The 16,031-nt window shown below is 44.0% G+C and overlaps 1 protein-coding gene across 1 annotated transcript in view; it reads right to left on the bottom strand.

Moving 5' to 3' along the window:
* The window catches only part of alk (ALK receptor tyrosine kinase), a 163,420-nt gene extending 155,143 nt beyond the window's left edge, over positions 1–8,277 (bottom strand). The window contains exon 1 of the mRNA XM_068751629.1: positions 7,566–8,277. Coding sequence (XP_068607730.1) covers positions 7,566–8,277 — 712 coding nt within the window. The remainder of the gene's footprint in view (positions 1–7,565) is intronic.
* Positions 8,278–16,031: the final 7,754 nt, after the last annotated feature.

Genomic DNA, 16,031 nt, shown 5'->3' with positions numbered 1-16,031 from the left:
GGGTCATGTCTTTCTTTTTACCTGTCCTGTTTTCTGTGTCGTCTCTCTGCTACCTCTTCCTCCGGTTTTACAGGTTCCTTCATGTTTCTTTTTCCCACCGGGCCTTGTCTTCAACTGTGTCTTGTCATTCCCACCTCCTCTTGTCCTGTCTGTGTTCTCCTGCCATTCTGTGCCAAACCTGTGTGAAGTCCTGAAAAGCCTCTCCCTGCCTCCCAGTCCAGGTTTTGGATTGTTTGCTTCTCTGTTGGATAATCACCCACTCCAATCTCAGTAAAGACTGCGATTATTTACACACTAAGACTGTTTCATGCATTTGGCTCATGTTTCCTGTTGCCACAAGTTAGAACAAATCAAATTTAAGTCTTCATCAAACTTTCTCAGCGTGCCCCTCTGTGCTCAAGCTGAGAAGATAAGCCGACTTGAGGGGCTGGTGAACTCAAAACGGTGACGGCACACTTCCAGCGATCACAGCATCCCTTCTGCCCGTAAACACAAAGGCCATTGCTGGGACGTCATGCTCAGATAAGCCACAAAGAGCATCTTTCTGCACTCTCTTTCTCTTCAGTTCAGTTCTCCATCCAGCGCACACACACACACACACACACACACACACTCGCTAACACAACGCTATGCCACAGTAGAGGCAGGGGTGATGCAAAGCTGAATCGACACACCAGCTTCCTCTTGTAACGGTGAATGCAGAGGCTGTGGATGCGGGGCATGTGGAGGTTTCAGGGGATAAGTGGGTTCAGTGAGAAACTCTTCCTTGCCCTTTCATGGCGACTCATATCCCATTAAGTGGATTTTGTCCTGTGATGAGGATTCTGCTGGCGCTCCTCAACAATCCCATTACAGATCATAAAGGGAGCTGGGAATGTGTCCCGAGAGCTCTCAGGCTGCACTGCAACGGCTGCCCCGACTTTGTCTGTGGAGCAACTGTGTGCGTCTGTGCCACATCTGTTAACGTCTTTTTGACTGTAGGTGAGCTTATTCTTCAGACTCTCTTTGTTCCTGTCTGCTGCTTTATGCTGAACAGTTAGCATCATTATCTAAAATGCAGGCTTGACTTAAGATGTGTGAAAACCAAGACCAATCTTTAGAACAGGGAAAAGCACAGCTTAACATCTCAAAGCGCTTCACCCTTTTATACATCGTCCTATCTCTGGAGTTCTGTCTTTAACATGCCCTTAAGGGACCTTAAAATATGTGAAGGTGGTGCAGGTGGTTGAGCGTGTAGTCCTATGATTGAGAAGTTGGTGGTTCGATTCCCAGCTATGTCACCTGTTTCCACTGTTGTTGTGTCCTTGGGCAAGACACCTCCCCCACATTTCCTGTGTGAAGCAATTTTTGCATTTAAATTGAATTTCTCAGCTATTTTTCAGTGAGATTAAAAACACATTATATAGATTAATTAATTACAGATTATTATTAGTTAATATCTCCAATTGTTAAATCTCTTGACAGCAATAATGATATCATATTATAATATATATAACTTCCAGCAGAGCACTGCCACTCTTTTATGCACATTTATTTCTCTCTCATTATAAAAGTGGATGATGTTGGGGTTGTGAGCTTCACGTGCAGCTCCTCCACATACAGTATTCCCTCAGCACCTCGCTCAGAACCCAAATCCTGCGCCAAGGCTTCTTATAAGCATCACCATTAATCAAACAGGCAGCTTGCATTTTCTTTTCCTTTTTTTGAAAGAACAAGCAAGTGGCATAAATAACTAAAACCTCAGGGGAAAGCAGCGGGAAAAAGACAGTCCCGAAGAAGAAGCAAAACGGGAAATTACAGCCAAAGTCACCTTCAGTCCTGCTAATTTAGAAAACAGTGACACAAGCATTAACTACAATGAGCGTTATTAATGTCTTAAAAGATATTAGCTGCTGTTTATATTGTCAAGGTGTTTATCTGTGGCTCCATGTTTGGTGAGCTTCACATTTTAAGTAATGCTGGTTATGGAATGCTAACAGCTTGTCTCTTTGGGCAACAGCTGTCCTCTTGATGTGGAGCCAACTGCTGTGAGGGCTGGTGGTAAAGCCATATATTTCACCGTCAGGGAGATCAAATTGATTTCTTCACTTCTGTATCCCATATCTATCCGTCCCTCGAATGGCTCGAAGAAGGGAGTAATGGCAGCGCGACAGCGTTTGCTGCAGCCCGATGATCACTCATCGAATGTCATTTCGCTGTCGTACCGTACCTGTACTGTGCTGCCAATGACAATAAAGTATATACCATCCCAGGAACATGTCATTACACCGACAGGAGCCACATTGATGCATAGTCAGAAGTCATGTCGATACGAAGTGTGATTTGTTTCACTATCAACACCGACATGGAGTGGAGTTCTTAACCAGGGACCATCAGGGAAGAAAGTGCCAGAAACACAACACAGAGTGTTTGTGTGTGTGTGTGTGTGACTGTGGAAATGGTGACTGTAAAGGAATGATATCACTGCTTCTTGCCCACAAAATGTAAAAAAAAAAAAAAAATTGGAGGCGTTTAAATTGCAGCTGCCATGAATGCCTCATTATTCACATTTTGAAAGAAGAATAAATTAATCAGTCAAGCTACTTCTGATGAAACATCTCACACACACACACACACACACACACTCTCTGTCATCACCGCTACACAACCGTGGCACTTATCACAAAGTGTCCGAGAATGAGAAGCGAGTTCTCCTTTTCGTTTCGAATTCCTCACTAGCTCACCCAAAGAAAACATTTACACAACCTGCTCCTTTATCAAATTGAGATGAGTTGCCGGCTAACGTGTTTATCAGCTGGGCGGGGCCTGGGGGGATTGCCAGGGCGCTGTGGGCGTGACAGATTCCTTGAGGGAATTGATCATAGAAATGCATAAATAATAAAGTAGCATGTCATCCTGACTTCGCATTGATTTTCCCATTAGCTGCTGATTGATAGAAGCTTTAAATGTCGAGAGCATCATTGATTGCCAAAAGTGCACACACTCTCTTGTAATGTCATGTCATTTGTCCTGTGGTTCTGCAGCCTGAGTGGGCTCAATTAAAAGTCAACAGGTGTGCTGTATTGAGGAACCAAAGTGTTCATGCACTTTCTCCTTATTTACAGTGATGGGAGTGAAATCCACACAACTTCACCAAGCTGGATTCACACGTCTCATTTCCATGGCGGAATACAGTGATAATAAGGCATCGTTTTGCCTCATGTTCAAATAACATTAGATATAAAATGATCTGTTGTTTTAACTCCGTGACGAGAGGATATGCTGAGCAATTTGCTGTTTATGCCATTTTAAACTTGCTTGTTATGTTTTGACTTCAGTATTGAAAAATAGTTGTCTTCAGTCTAAATGATTAATCAGTAATTAGATGACTTTTTTCTACATATTAACTCGACTTGAAGTGAGTTTAATTACTTGTAAATACGAGGTTTTAACATTAAACTTCATCCAATCAGACAAACAAAACAAACAAACAATCTTCAGGATCTCAGGAAGCAAAATAAATGTCCTACTTTTAGATATAACAGGCCTTTGAAAAAGAAGTGTTATCTCGCCATCTGATAAATCTCTGTGCTCTGTGATTGTCTGGCATCTGGAGTCACCTGCAGAGGCCAGGTAGCTGCTGTAATGGACAGCCTGGGACATGATCGGTTTCACAGGGTGAATATTCAGATTCAGTAGAACAGATGGACATTGAATTACTGAATGGTCATCCTCGGTGGAGGTTGGCAAGCTATCTGATGGTCACTGTCACTGGATGGGAAGCTCATGTTATAGCCAGAATTTCATGATCATAGCACCATGTTATCGAGAGAGTAATACGGATTAGCTCTAACACAAACAACCTGATGACCAGTCCCACCGACTCATGCAGGCCAGGTCAGCTGACCTGTACACTGGTTCCTGTGTTTGTGACAGTAATTATTAGGGGTGTAACGGTAAACTAAAATATAATTTCGGTTCGGTTCGGTTTCTGCGTTGCAAAAGCAATAGCCCCTTACGCCTAGGATAGGCGCTCGGGCCTAATAATTTGAGAGGGTTCAAATTAAAAAGGCAACATTTATTCCAAAGGGGCTACTAGCAGTTTAGAGGAAACAAAGCACCATGTGTGTAATCTCACTTTACAAATGTACTGATGAATTTTGTTGTGACTCAGAAGATATTGTGATATTTGCCTAACGGCTCAAACGTCTACGCGCAGGGATTCTGTTCTAAGCCTCTGAAATGAAATGCCAGTGTTACGAGACTCAGCAGGAAACTGTCAGTGTGTGTGCGTGTGTGTGTGTGTGTGTGTGTGTGTGTGTTTGGTTGTGGAACAGTGCTGAGGGGCAAACAAGGGCAGGAAAGCCAGAGCGCACACAGTTTCTCCTCGCCATTGTGACTGTGGCGGCGGCTAATTTTGAGGCTCCAATCGCATTCTGGTAGGTTGATTAACAAAGATTCCATTGTAAACTGTTTGCCAAAGAGCTTCAGCATCTTAAAAAAGCACAGCAGTATGTATGGGAAGGTTAATGGAGCAGGGGTCTTGTTTCCTCCCACTTCCTCTGCGAGATAATTTAATGAATCTCCTGCAACCTATTTATGGCACCACTTGGCGAAGATAACCGAGGTTAATAAAGTAGAGGTCAACTCCTTCTCCCACCTACTAGGCACCGTTTTCTGCTCTCCGATGCTACAGCAACTCATAGGTTTCCCATTAATGATCCCTCCCATCAGGTGACTGAGAACAAATGTATTGGGCAGAGTTTAACGTCTCAACTCCCACTGGCATGTTTGCCTAAACATCAAATTATTGCGGTCGTAATGGTTTGTATTTATCTCATGCTAATAGTCGGCATCATAACAGAGGCTGGAATAAACAAGTGGAGCATGCATATTACATAAACATGGAAGCACTCAGCCAATCAGTGGTGGAAAACCCCACTGATGCACACTGGAGATGAGGCGTTGTACCTGGAGGATGGAGTCTGCAACAAAGGCAGGAGGGACAACGAAGATGTGTAGCACATGTGTAAGCACAACTGCACCTTGTAGACTCTCATAATGTAATTACCTATTAATTATGGTAGACCTGCAAACATGCAGCAGAGTAAACTACGCAGGGGAAGCCATCATGTCTTTACTATTCATAACAGCACTTTTATTTACCAGACAATAAGGACGAGGTGAAAAGAAATTGGTCTTTGATTCAAAAACAGCTGCAACAAAAAACTTACAGAAACTCAACAGCATCCCACGAGTTGTATAAAACACAAATATCATGTATTGATCAGGATGTGTGCATTTGACTTAAACCAAATGTTACTACTAATTGCGCAAAACGCACTGTTCTAACTCACATTTTTGTAGTTGCATGATTACACTTTAAGATGAAATGCAGATGTCTGTAATATTCAGATTACAGACATGTGACATCATTTAAAAAAAAAACATTTCCTCTGATATTTTTAGGTTTTTTATGACGAACACTGTTATTATAAGTTATGTGTGAAACGATGTGAAAATTAAGTCCCCTTCCCACACTCATCGAAGCCTCCTCCAGGACTTGTCCCCTTGCTCCTCTGAGCAGCAGATGTCATTGATGATCACAGGCTCGATCATTCTCGGGGGTATGTGAGGATGGAAGATGGAGGACACCTTAAATAAGAGAACTGATCATTGAAGCGGAACAATGGATGGCAGCCTGACTGCTGTCCCTTCACACACATATTAGGGCACATTAAAAAAGGAATCTAAAATAATATTTTGTGCTTTAATATACTGATCTCAAATTTTTATCATTTGAAGGACACTTTTGTGAAATTGGAATGAGAGAACTCGTGTCTTGTAGTTGAATTTCTTCTGTGATTGAAACTAAATGAGGAAATAAGTTCCTCATTGATGCTCCTAAATTTCCTGATTGGAAAGTAGAAGCCTTTCCTCATTTGAACCCTTTTAGGACTTAATCATATTTTTCTGGGTCTTTCAAAACTCTGAAATATCACTGCTGCGGGGATGAGACTGTTTTTAACTTGTTTAGATGATTTCCTTTTAGAGTAATAGCCACTCAGAGAATTAAATATGGGGGGGGGGGACGGACTTGTGGTTGGATAGTAAAAAAAAAAAGTCCAGTTGGGTCTCTAATGAAAAGATATCCGCTGCCAGTTTCCCACTTGCAAACACAAGCTGCTGTTTTGGTTGACATGCCTGCTGGGAGCTGCAGTGGACACATTAAATCTAAGTAGAATGAAAGAGGAGCGATGGATGCAGCCGCCTGATGCTGCTGCACTTTCAGGGATGGTCACAGAAGCTCCTTGGTTATGTTTGCGGAGATATGAAATGATTCATTTTAGCCGACTGCAGAAATGTGCATAGCTGGAGCGCTCAAACATGAATTTACATCCAGATATTTACTGTCAAACACGAGGCACGAATCTGTAACCCCAACACGACACATTCACAGCCACACAATCCCCAGCAGCCTGATCTACTGAGAATATCCACCTGATGATTTCCCCAAAGGCGACTAGATGGTTGCGATGATGCAACAGCCAAAACAAACAGCACCACACCCATGCTCAGACTGCCAGCTGTTTTGCCGGGATGCCTGCTGGGAGCTGTTGGAGGGGGGGGGGGGGGGGGTCCTCAGATGCTTCTGCACCCCAGCTGTGTGCGGATCTTTGCCTTCACAGAAGTGCAGCCGATGCGTTTCCTCCATTGGCATTTCTGTTACATTCGTCATGCCAGTGATCCACATAAAAAGAATCAAACGGCACGTCATGCACTCTGTCTGTGTATTTGTACACACACAAGCACACACACATTCATGCATGAAACCTGCAGGGTCCCCCCCCCCCCTCCCCCTGCTTCCTCTCTCTTGCTTCAGTCTAATTGGTTCCACTGCATTTTTTTTTGTGTGAGCCATCCTACCTCATCAAAGTGATTAAGCAATTACACTGATTGTGCCGATGCTCAGAAGAACGAGAGGTGGACCCGAGGGTATTGAGTGTTAAAGCTTTCTTGGAGATAATGGCTTAATTTGTGCCTCATCAAAATAAAGCCTGTTCTCTTAAATACATAACCTTCGTTCTCTGTGAACTGAGACGACAGTGTTGAGGAGAAGACAATGGCGATGAGTGGGAGCTATAGGCAAGGGCCTTAAATTTCACTTTACCAGCTTGATATGACGTACACATGTCGTTTCATTAGGAAATGAGCCCCCTCTTGAAATGAAATGTTAAATACATTGAAAGATAATGCACAGGTGGCTCCAGCTGGGGACTTATTTCAGATTGCATTTCATTTCCATGCACTGTTTTGGGCAACAAAAATGAAACAGGAGTATGTATTACAGCAACACCCTCAATGCATGGGGCTCGTTCTTCTGACACACAGTGTCAGTCACCCTTGTCTCCACACAGGTCTGCAGGCGATCAGGTCGTTCTCCATGAGAGCCGGCCCAAACGCGCAGGATCCGACATCAAAAATGAATCACAGCAGAACTCAAATCGGGTTGTGTATGTGCGTGTTTATGCGTGGTGATGAGGAAGGGGGTGTCACAGGGACAGGGAGGGGGAGAAAGAACTTACCCCGGGAGGATATCTGAAAAAAGAGGCGGGGGTCTGCAGCGCGTATGGCCGCGGTGTACCGATCCTCCACACCGGCTACCTGCGCCTTTCTCTCAGGCATGAGCCGGACCCGGAGCCTCCCCCCGTCTGCGCCAAGCCACCACTCCAGGATAGTCGTGAGGTCCACTTCCAAGGTGAGCCAGGGGGCCTCCTCGTGCACCAATAGCCCCCCGCATCCCATCCTGACTAGATCTTCTCCTATTTCCACCACGACTTGGTTTGATTTCCTGCTCGCTTTCGTCAAGTCCAATTTCAGAACTTTGGACGCGGGTCGCTTCTGGAAGAAGGGGGACTGTCCCTGAACGCTCGCGTTCCTCAACGCAGAGTCGGTGGCAGAGAGACTGTCTATGAAAGCAGAGATGGTTTTCTGCAAAGGTACACAATGCATCTTTAAGTTTGCGCGCACCGCGTAACCGTCGCCTTTCGGAGGTCTTTTGATGAAGTCTGCCAGGTAATAGCGCAACAGAGACGGGACCGCAAAATCCACAGCCAAGGTTTTCCGTTTGAGTCTGGAGTTTAGGGTCTGGTTGTTATCTCGTCTGCCCCCGGTCTCCCCGCCGTTGAAGCCGGCGGCGGGGGGGTCCGTCTCCGCGGTGATTCTTAGCGAGGCGCACTGCAGCTCGGCGAGAAATGCCGCAGAAGAAACAAGCAAAAAGAACATCCTGGCGCTCATGGTTGAATATCAGCCTGCCGTTCACGGGGAGTCTTTAATCCCACCGCGCACCTCTCTGCTCTTCTCTCGCTTACGCAGCGCAAAGTGCGAATCGGTGATTCTGCGGGTCCTGCGCCTCTCAGCCGGCGCGCACCCGAGGAAAGACGGGCTTTTTTACATGTGTTTTCTACACTGCTTCTCTGTTGCTGTCGTTACTTCTTCAAATGGATAAAAACTGCCATTTCCCCTCTCTGCTTCCCCCCCCCCCCCCCCCCCCACACACACACACACACACACAAAAGACAACAGCGTTTACCGGCGATGTGAGCCCAGCGACGCGCTCTCCGGGACGCTGATTGATATGCCAGTCCGGTCCGCTCCGGTGGCTTTCAAAGACTGCCTATCTTTTGGTACAGCGGTACAAGTGGTCTCTGTCATCAGAGGGACGCAGCGTCTCCCCCCCCCCCCCCCCCCCCCTCACAAGTAAATCACGAATTCACAGAGTTTGGAGAAGCAGGGCGTGGATTAAAAATGAAATGTCACAGATTACAGATCACGGCGCACATCCTCCTCACACGTGAATGGCTCTGGGCAGGCTGGCGGAGGAATTGCTTGTTTTCGGTGTTCATTTGCTCAGAAGTTGCTTCTCCGCTCGTCATTGCAGCGCCCAAGTCGATCACGCGTCCCTTTGACGTCAATATAAGCAGTTTCGTCCAAACGCGAATGCATCGTGCGTGCCGCTCAAGCTAAAGGTCCCTGGTTGTCGTTATTAAAATTAATTATGCCAGAAGCGATGGCATCGCAGCTCCACAGCCTTCCTGTCGTGATTGTTTGATTGAATTTGCGCTCTTTTGGTTTGACGCAAATGGAATAGCTTCAGAGGGGCGTTTTAAACTGGAGCCCGTTTGGCTCTCTGTCTTGTGGCGCGTCCCTAAAACGTCAAGAGTCACTGTTGCGTCTTGTCAGTTCATTTGCTACACTGAGCATTACTTCTTAATGGGGGAATCAAGGGTCTCTCTCTCGCTCTCTCTCTCTCTCCCTAAATGAGACTTCCACTAGATGGCGTAATCACATCCTCATGGTAATTCCCACTCTGACATCCGTTTATGCGTTAATGGCTGTGAAATTTTTATGACACTGTCTCATTAAAACCTTATCTGTAGAGGAGGATAAGGGCCTGAATGCTTCACACAAGAAATCCCAGAAAAATCCACAGAATAAAGTCAGAGCTCAGACATATGGAATGTTTGGCAAATAGTCAACACTGAAGTCGGGTTTCTGTCCTTAGTTTCTGTCTGTTTGCTTGTGAAGCTTAGGGTCGACGGTTGCACAGGTGGTTCGAGAGGTTGGCGGTTCGATTTCCGGCAAGTGCTCACTGTTGTTGTGTCCTTGGGCAAGATACGTCACCCAGTTTCTGTATAGAAAAGAAAAGCACCATATAAAACCAATGCATTAGAAGCTCCTCAGGTCAGGATGATGGGGGAGGGGTCTCCAGTGACTGGAGGGGGTACAGCCCAGAAGTACGGTCATATGTTCCAGTCAGGAACATCCTCGACCCCTCTCTCAGGGAAGTGTGTGTGCGTCTGTGTGTGTGCTGAGGAAATAAACCGATTTGTATTGATACACCATTTTGCACACTGATGCGTGTGCAGTGGCGGATCGATTAATTTAAGGGATAGACTTTAGAGTACATCATATTTCAGATTATTGTATTGGTTAATCACGATTATAGCTCATGACAAGTGTATCGAGATACAAATCGAATCGGACAGAGACCAGAGATTCCCATCCCTAGTGTGTGCACATGCTGACCAGCCAGTTCTTCCCCATATATTACAAATGAGCAAGTGGTGTTCGTAAAGGTCAAGTACAAAGAGCTACCAAAGCCTTTATTATCTCCATCCCATAGTAATAGTGTGAGATGTTCTAATCCTATATTATTTGCAATTTGTCTTGCAGGTTCCTTGTTTAAGATGCAATCAACATATAGACAATTGTAATACATTATTAATGTTAGGCACTCAGTTCAAATGTGAGGTTTAAATCTCGGCCCTGACTGCATGGCAGTTGCCCACTGCACTGTGAATGAGTGTGTGAATGGGTGAATGTGAGACCAAATTGTAAATCGGGCATGGCAAAGCTGGAAAACCGCTATAAGTTTACCATCTTTCACTCGTAAAGCAACATCACTTGTGTTTGGTTCCAAATGTATTATCAAATTAATCTTTCTTCTGTCCTGATTAGAAAACAATTTGATGAGTTAATTGAAATGCACTTGGACATTTATGGATGCATTTATTATTGATCACTTTTTTTTCCTGCATAATAACTTTGAAATAATGGAATTGCCTTTTGCAGAGTGGATCCAGGGTTTCTACTCTCCTATTCGTCTGCTTCCATGATATATACTCCAATGCCAAGACTGGGCAAGCCAGTATTGATTTACTCGCGATGTAGTATAGACACACAGGTACAGAGTTGAGATTGCTTGAAATTCAATGTTTTCCCCACTTCCATTTGACCCTGGTGCATGCATCTGTTCCTTCTGCAAAGTCATGCTCATATAGCAGAGGAATTGCTTGTTTTTCTCAAATTTGAGAAAAACATCTCTATTTTAAAGTTGGTGCTTCATCTATATTTAGAACAGGTTGTTTGATAATTCTCAAGATATAAAGTTTTGACATGCTTGAACAAATGTGAAGATTGGGTAGAAAATTGCATTTTCAGAATGTTGGAGGTGATTTGGAAGTTCTCGACCTCTTGAAAAAACAAAAACCCCTGTGAGGCTGGTTCAGTGCTCCAGCCTGGACATCCTTCACAGACTCAGCAGCTCTGAGTGAACAGTGGGCTCCCATCCCACAGGATGACCTCATGTTCCCATCCATGAGGAGGAGGATTACTGCTGCAATGCTGATGGAGGACACAGTAATATCGCTGTAAATTATTGTACACTCCAGTTGTGTCACATGAGAAATGTATGAGGTCTCCCTGTTTGTTGGCTGATTAAATTAAGTTTATTATAAAGTAAGTTAATAAAGAATAAAACACTGGTTGCTGTTTTCATATGACACACAGTAGCACCAACAGCAAATAAGAACCCATCAGAGAAGAAATTCTATTTCTATCATGTCACAAGATTATTCATAGCAAGTCCTTTTAGTTATAGCAGAACGTAATGGTCCATAAACGGCCCGGAGGAAGGCCTGTATGGAGCAGGAGATGCTGACTCTGGATTCCGTTCAATAGCTCATCTGCAAAGCTATACCCACAAGTGCCAAGCTGTTGGTGTGATGCTTTATGTCTAAACATCATATTGTACATTCATTGTGGAAAGTTGCTCTTGCTGAGGTGCAGATGTAAGCCATAGATTGCAGCTTCCTCATCATGCAGCTGCAGCTAAGTTTAAAGTGTTCACTGAAACAAGACAACATCTGGACTTGTTAATAATAAATTACATGCATTGATGATTCCAGACAGAACCCAGTAAAGTCAAGCTCAATTTTACACACTAAATTGATGAATAAATATGTATGCATCATTGTGATCCATGTGATTTGATGCTGGAGCATTGCAGGGCAAAGAAAAAAAAAAAGTTCTGGGGGCTGCAGAGATCCACGGCGGTTTGAAATGTGCATGCACTTTAAACTCCATCCACCAGGCCACCAAGGACAACTTCATTAATTCACAACATGATCACTCATTTTATTTTTAAGTCTTTATGCTGCAACATGAACCAAAGCCTGGATATGCATTACCCCCACAATGCAACAGCGCTAAACTTTAATGACAAGCTACGCTGTTCATGTCATCTGAAGCATGTTTGGTATCCAGCTCACAGGTGGCAAAAGGTCAGCGGGGAGTGGTAGTGTGATAAATTGCAAACAGATAAGTTCCTACAAAAAGCCGTCCCCCATAAAGCACCTCTCTTCCCGTCGTCTGGTAAACCTCATAAATCAGTAGCTGAGTCCATCCAGCCAGCGTCACCTGACTTCACAGCCAGGTTAATACACTTCTGCATGTTTCATCAGGGCTCCAACGCGGAAGGCAGCAGAGATGTTTCAAATTAAATGTGAACACATTCCTCAAAAGTTGTCATTCCACTTCTCCTCCTGCTTTAATACAGTGAACTGTCGTCCTTGGTCTGCTTTTGGGTTCAGGTATGGACAACGCATCTGCGCCATGATTGAGGAATGAGCTGCTGAGATTCACGCACCCGAGTTATGCATTCTGCTGCACCGAGGCAACAGGCCAGCTTCCTTTGGCTTTCCCCAGCTCAGGGTGTTTTTTTTTCTTTGTTCCATAAATCAAGCTCCTAGACTTGACAAACTGAACACAAGAAAAATGGCTTTTGGGGGAAGGAGAAAAAGCGGATTTTGCAGAGAAAGCATTAGGACTTGGAGTTTCCTGTTGACAGCTGTAATAAGAGTTTGGGGCAGTCATCTCTTACGGGGCACATTCGCAGGTGCAGGGATAAACTTGTGATGAGTGGAAAGTCCCCGGGTAGTGGACTTGAAAAATGCCTTTTAGCTACAGTCCACTGATCTCTTAGCATGAACGGTGCTCACATTAATCATGGCACTCCAAGGCAATGATTAATGAGTCTAACGTTACCCAGGTAGTTAGCATGTCGCTAGCAGTACTGACTTGCACAAATTATTCCTATATCCCCAAAGTACATAAGTCTTATTCTGATTAAAATTGTTAAATGTTAGACGATAAATTCCACAATTCCCTTGATAACAGGGAATGTGATTCAGACAGAGATGAGCAGTGGCTCCAGTTATTTGGACTAATGGCACAAATGAGTCATTGTAAAGGCTGAGATCGTGAGACAGATTCTCCTGGGCAAGGTGTGAAAAACTGCCTGAATTCTTAGATCCACGCAAAGTGGATAATCAATCCAAAATCTTTAGCGTATATGCGGCGCAGGGCATCTTTGTCATGACTCTTTTGACCCGACTAGCTCTGCTCCAAGACATTTACCAGCCAACTAATATCTCTCCTGCTGCTGCTTCCATACTATACAATAATGCATATATTAATGCACCCTTGTTATTTCTAAGATGTAAATACAGCGTCTCAGCCTTGTGTTGCATAAATGGAAATAAGCACTTAAAGGTGCTTGTCACGTTTACGCATTAAAGTCTCTGAGTACCGCTAAGCGTGCGTAAACAGTCAAATAATGTCTTCATTGGCTCTGGAGGATTTGGAGACACACTGACTTCACTTATGTAATCTGCATTTCATCTATAAACACTCAGCTGCCAGTTTTGTACTGTAGATACACTGAGCTTAAAATACTGCAGTCTAATTCAACATCCATGGACTAAATCTTAGCTCAGCCAGGTTATAATGTTCACTTTTTGTTGAAACTGTCGCACAGAGGTATTGATTGGACACTATGATCAATTGGTAGGATACACTCTGCATTGCTGCTGGACAAAAGATAGTAATGTGTACTCCAGTGTGGTATCAATATGCAGGACAGTCTTATGAAGTATTCTCTTGGGTACCTTATTAGCAGAGAAAAAGTGATGCACTGTCACATAGGCTGCCCTAAAAAGTATATCAGGGCGAGGCAACCTTTTTCAAGACGCGACAATATACTCAAGCCCAAAGTGCCAACACTTACTTCTTTAATAAAATCATTTGTAAATTATCTGTTTTTACTGCAGTATTTAAACATGTTCACTTAACTACCAACTGCCTTAGTTGACCGTTATATGCAATAGTGCACATCTATAAATCAGTGTTGTGTAGGACACAAACAAAACTTACAGGCATGAAGAAGAAGAAGCAGATTAGTGGGATTGCTGTGCTTGTCTCTCACGGCTCAGCTGTGAAATGTCTGGCCTGTCGGTGGATAGCTTCAGTCTCATGCCTCTTTTGCTCACGCTGATTTTACTGACTTCGCTTTATCTGTCTCATCTCTGAAGTTTTTACTCCCAACTATGTCGGAAAGAACGACTGGAACTTGGTTTACTCTTCCTAACTCTAACTATTCCTTATCCAGCAGAAGTGAATGCGGAGGAGAAAGGCTTTTCCTCATGCCGCATTGCATCAACATCCGTTTGAGTTCAACATATAAGTCATCCTGACCAATCAAGGCAGCCTGAGTAGACTGGGATTTTGACTGATCATTCAATCGCAGTTATGGATCGGATGGATGGGCGGAGGAACCACCGAGCTCTCCTCAACTAGTTAACCATCGACCTGCGAGAGCCTAATAGGCCACTGGCCATCAAATTCAGCACCACGTCTGATGTATTCACACTCTGAAACTGGAGATGGGCAATTTGGTGGCTGGATGACAAATGCCAATTCAATCTTCACGATTCTCAGACATAAAGGATGTGAGAGAAGAGGACCTCATTGAGGGCACGGGGTGATTTTTCACTGGCTCTTTGTCGATTTGCCAGATTTGTGCTGCAAGATGTTGAAGATTGAAAATTATACAGTGCTGTTTTAGTGCAGGGTAAAGGCCCTGCTCTGTATTTGACTCTAACTTACTGCATCACAGGCGAGAGGTTAGATGTGAATTAATAAGCAATTACCTATTGTCAAGGAAGGAGAGGGAGGGTCGGTGTCTGGGGATGAACACAACCAGGAAGAGCATTAAAAAATTATTTACGTCTTTGAAGTAAGCAAACATTGTATGAAGGACTCGAGCTGAAAATGAATACACGTGGCACATGGGGTAAAGCCCTGGGGGGGATCATTAAAATAGTATTCAGCAATTCCACTCATCTGTGTATCTTCAATATGTCGGGTTCCTTCTCCCTCTTCTTGGGAGCGGCATCAGTCTATTTTGCCTCTCCCTATTTCTTTCCATCTCACCCCTGTTTCTTAGTAACAGATATGCGTGTGTGTGATCCTTTTCGTCCGCAGGAATATAAATCACAGCGTTGGTTTAGTATGCATGTCTGAGAGAATTCATTTCTCCTTCCTTCCAAAACACGACTGCACAAGCACAGCTGCGGGAATATATTGCCAATACTCCGAATGAACTACAGTAAATCTCATGCAGAAAAGAGGACAAGCAGTTAGAGCATTTGTTGACCATCCAAATAGGACATAGCCAGCAGAAAAGAAATTGCCCTCATTTCAGTATCTTGTTTTCTCCAAATTGCTACTAGTAAAAGCACATGCACCCCCAACCCCTCCACCCGCACATCCCAAATCAACTGGCATTCTGGTCCAATGTTTCACTTGCTTTTGCTTTAGTTTATTGTGACACAGGCTCCAAACACTATCCCTGACTCCCACACCCATCCTGCTCATGTGTGCCCTGGCTTAGATGTATTGATCGAACGCTGGCCTACCTGCAGGGGCTATTCACACATAAGCACAAAATGTTGATGTCCGTCTCGTATTTGGTCTTCTGAGCATTACTAAAGTAACATTTTATACTGTCTGTGTTTTGCCTAGCAATGCAGGAGGCATCAACAATTTTCCATGCATTCAATTTATAGCTGCCTATGCAGTCTGCAAACTAAAGGATCATCAGTGCTCATAATGTGTCACATACTGCCAACCAGTGCTCCATAGAGAGAATCGAACTTGCATTCAATTGCAGCAGCAGGAAATCCATTCAAATATTCCTTTGCCTGCATTTGGGAATGTTCTGAGAGCAGAAACCTCTTCAGCTTTCTTTGAAGCTGACCACCTGGATGGCATTTGCGTCATTCCTTTTCCTTTGTGAATACATATGTATGAGTGCTACTGAAAAGTATCTTTACAAATGCACACCATATGTATACTTCCTATTTTGTTCT

The sequence above is a fragment of the Brachionichthys hirsutus genome, chromosome 18 (assembly GCF_040956055.1).
Source record: "Brachionichthys hirsutus isolate HB-005 chromosome 18, CSIRO-AGI_Bhir_v1, whole genome shotgun sequence".
Classification (NCBI taxonomy): Eukaryota; Metazoa; Chordata; class Actinopteri; order Lophiiformes; family Brachionichthyidae; genus Brachionichthys; species Brachionichthys hirsutus.
Note: the sequence above shows the minus strand (reverse complement) of the source record. Positions and strands in the feature narration are given on the sequence as shown.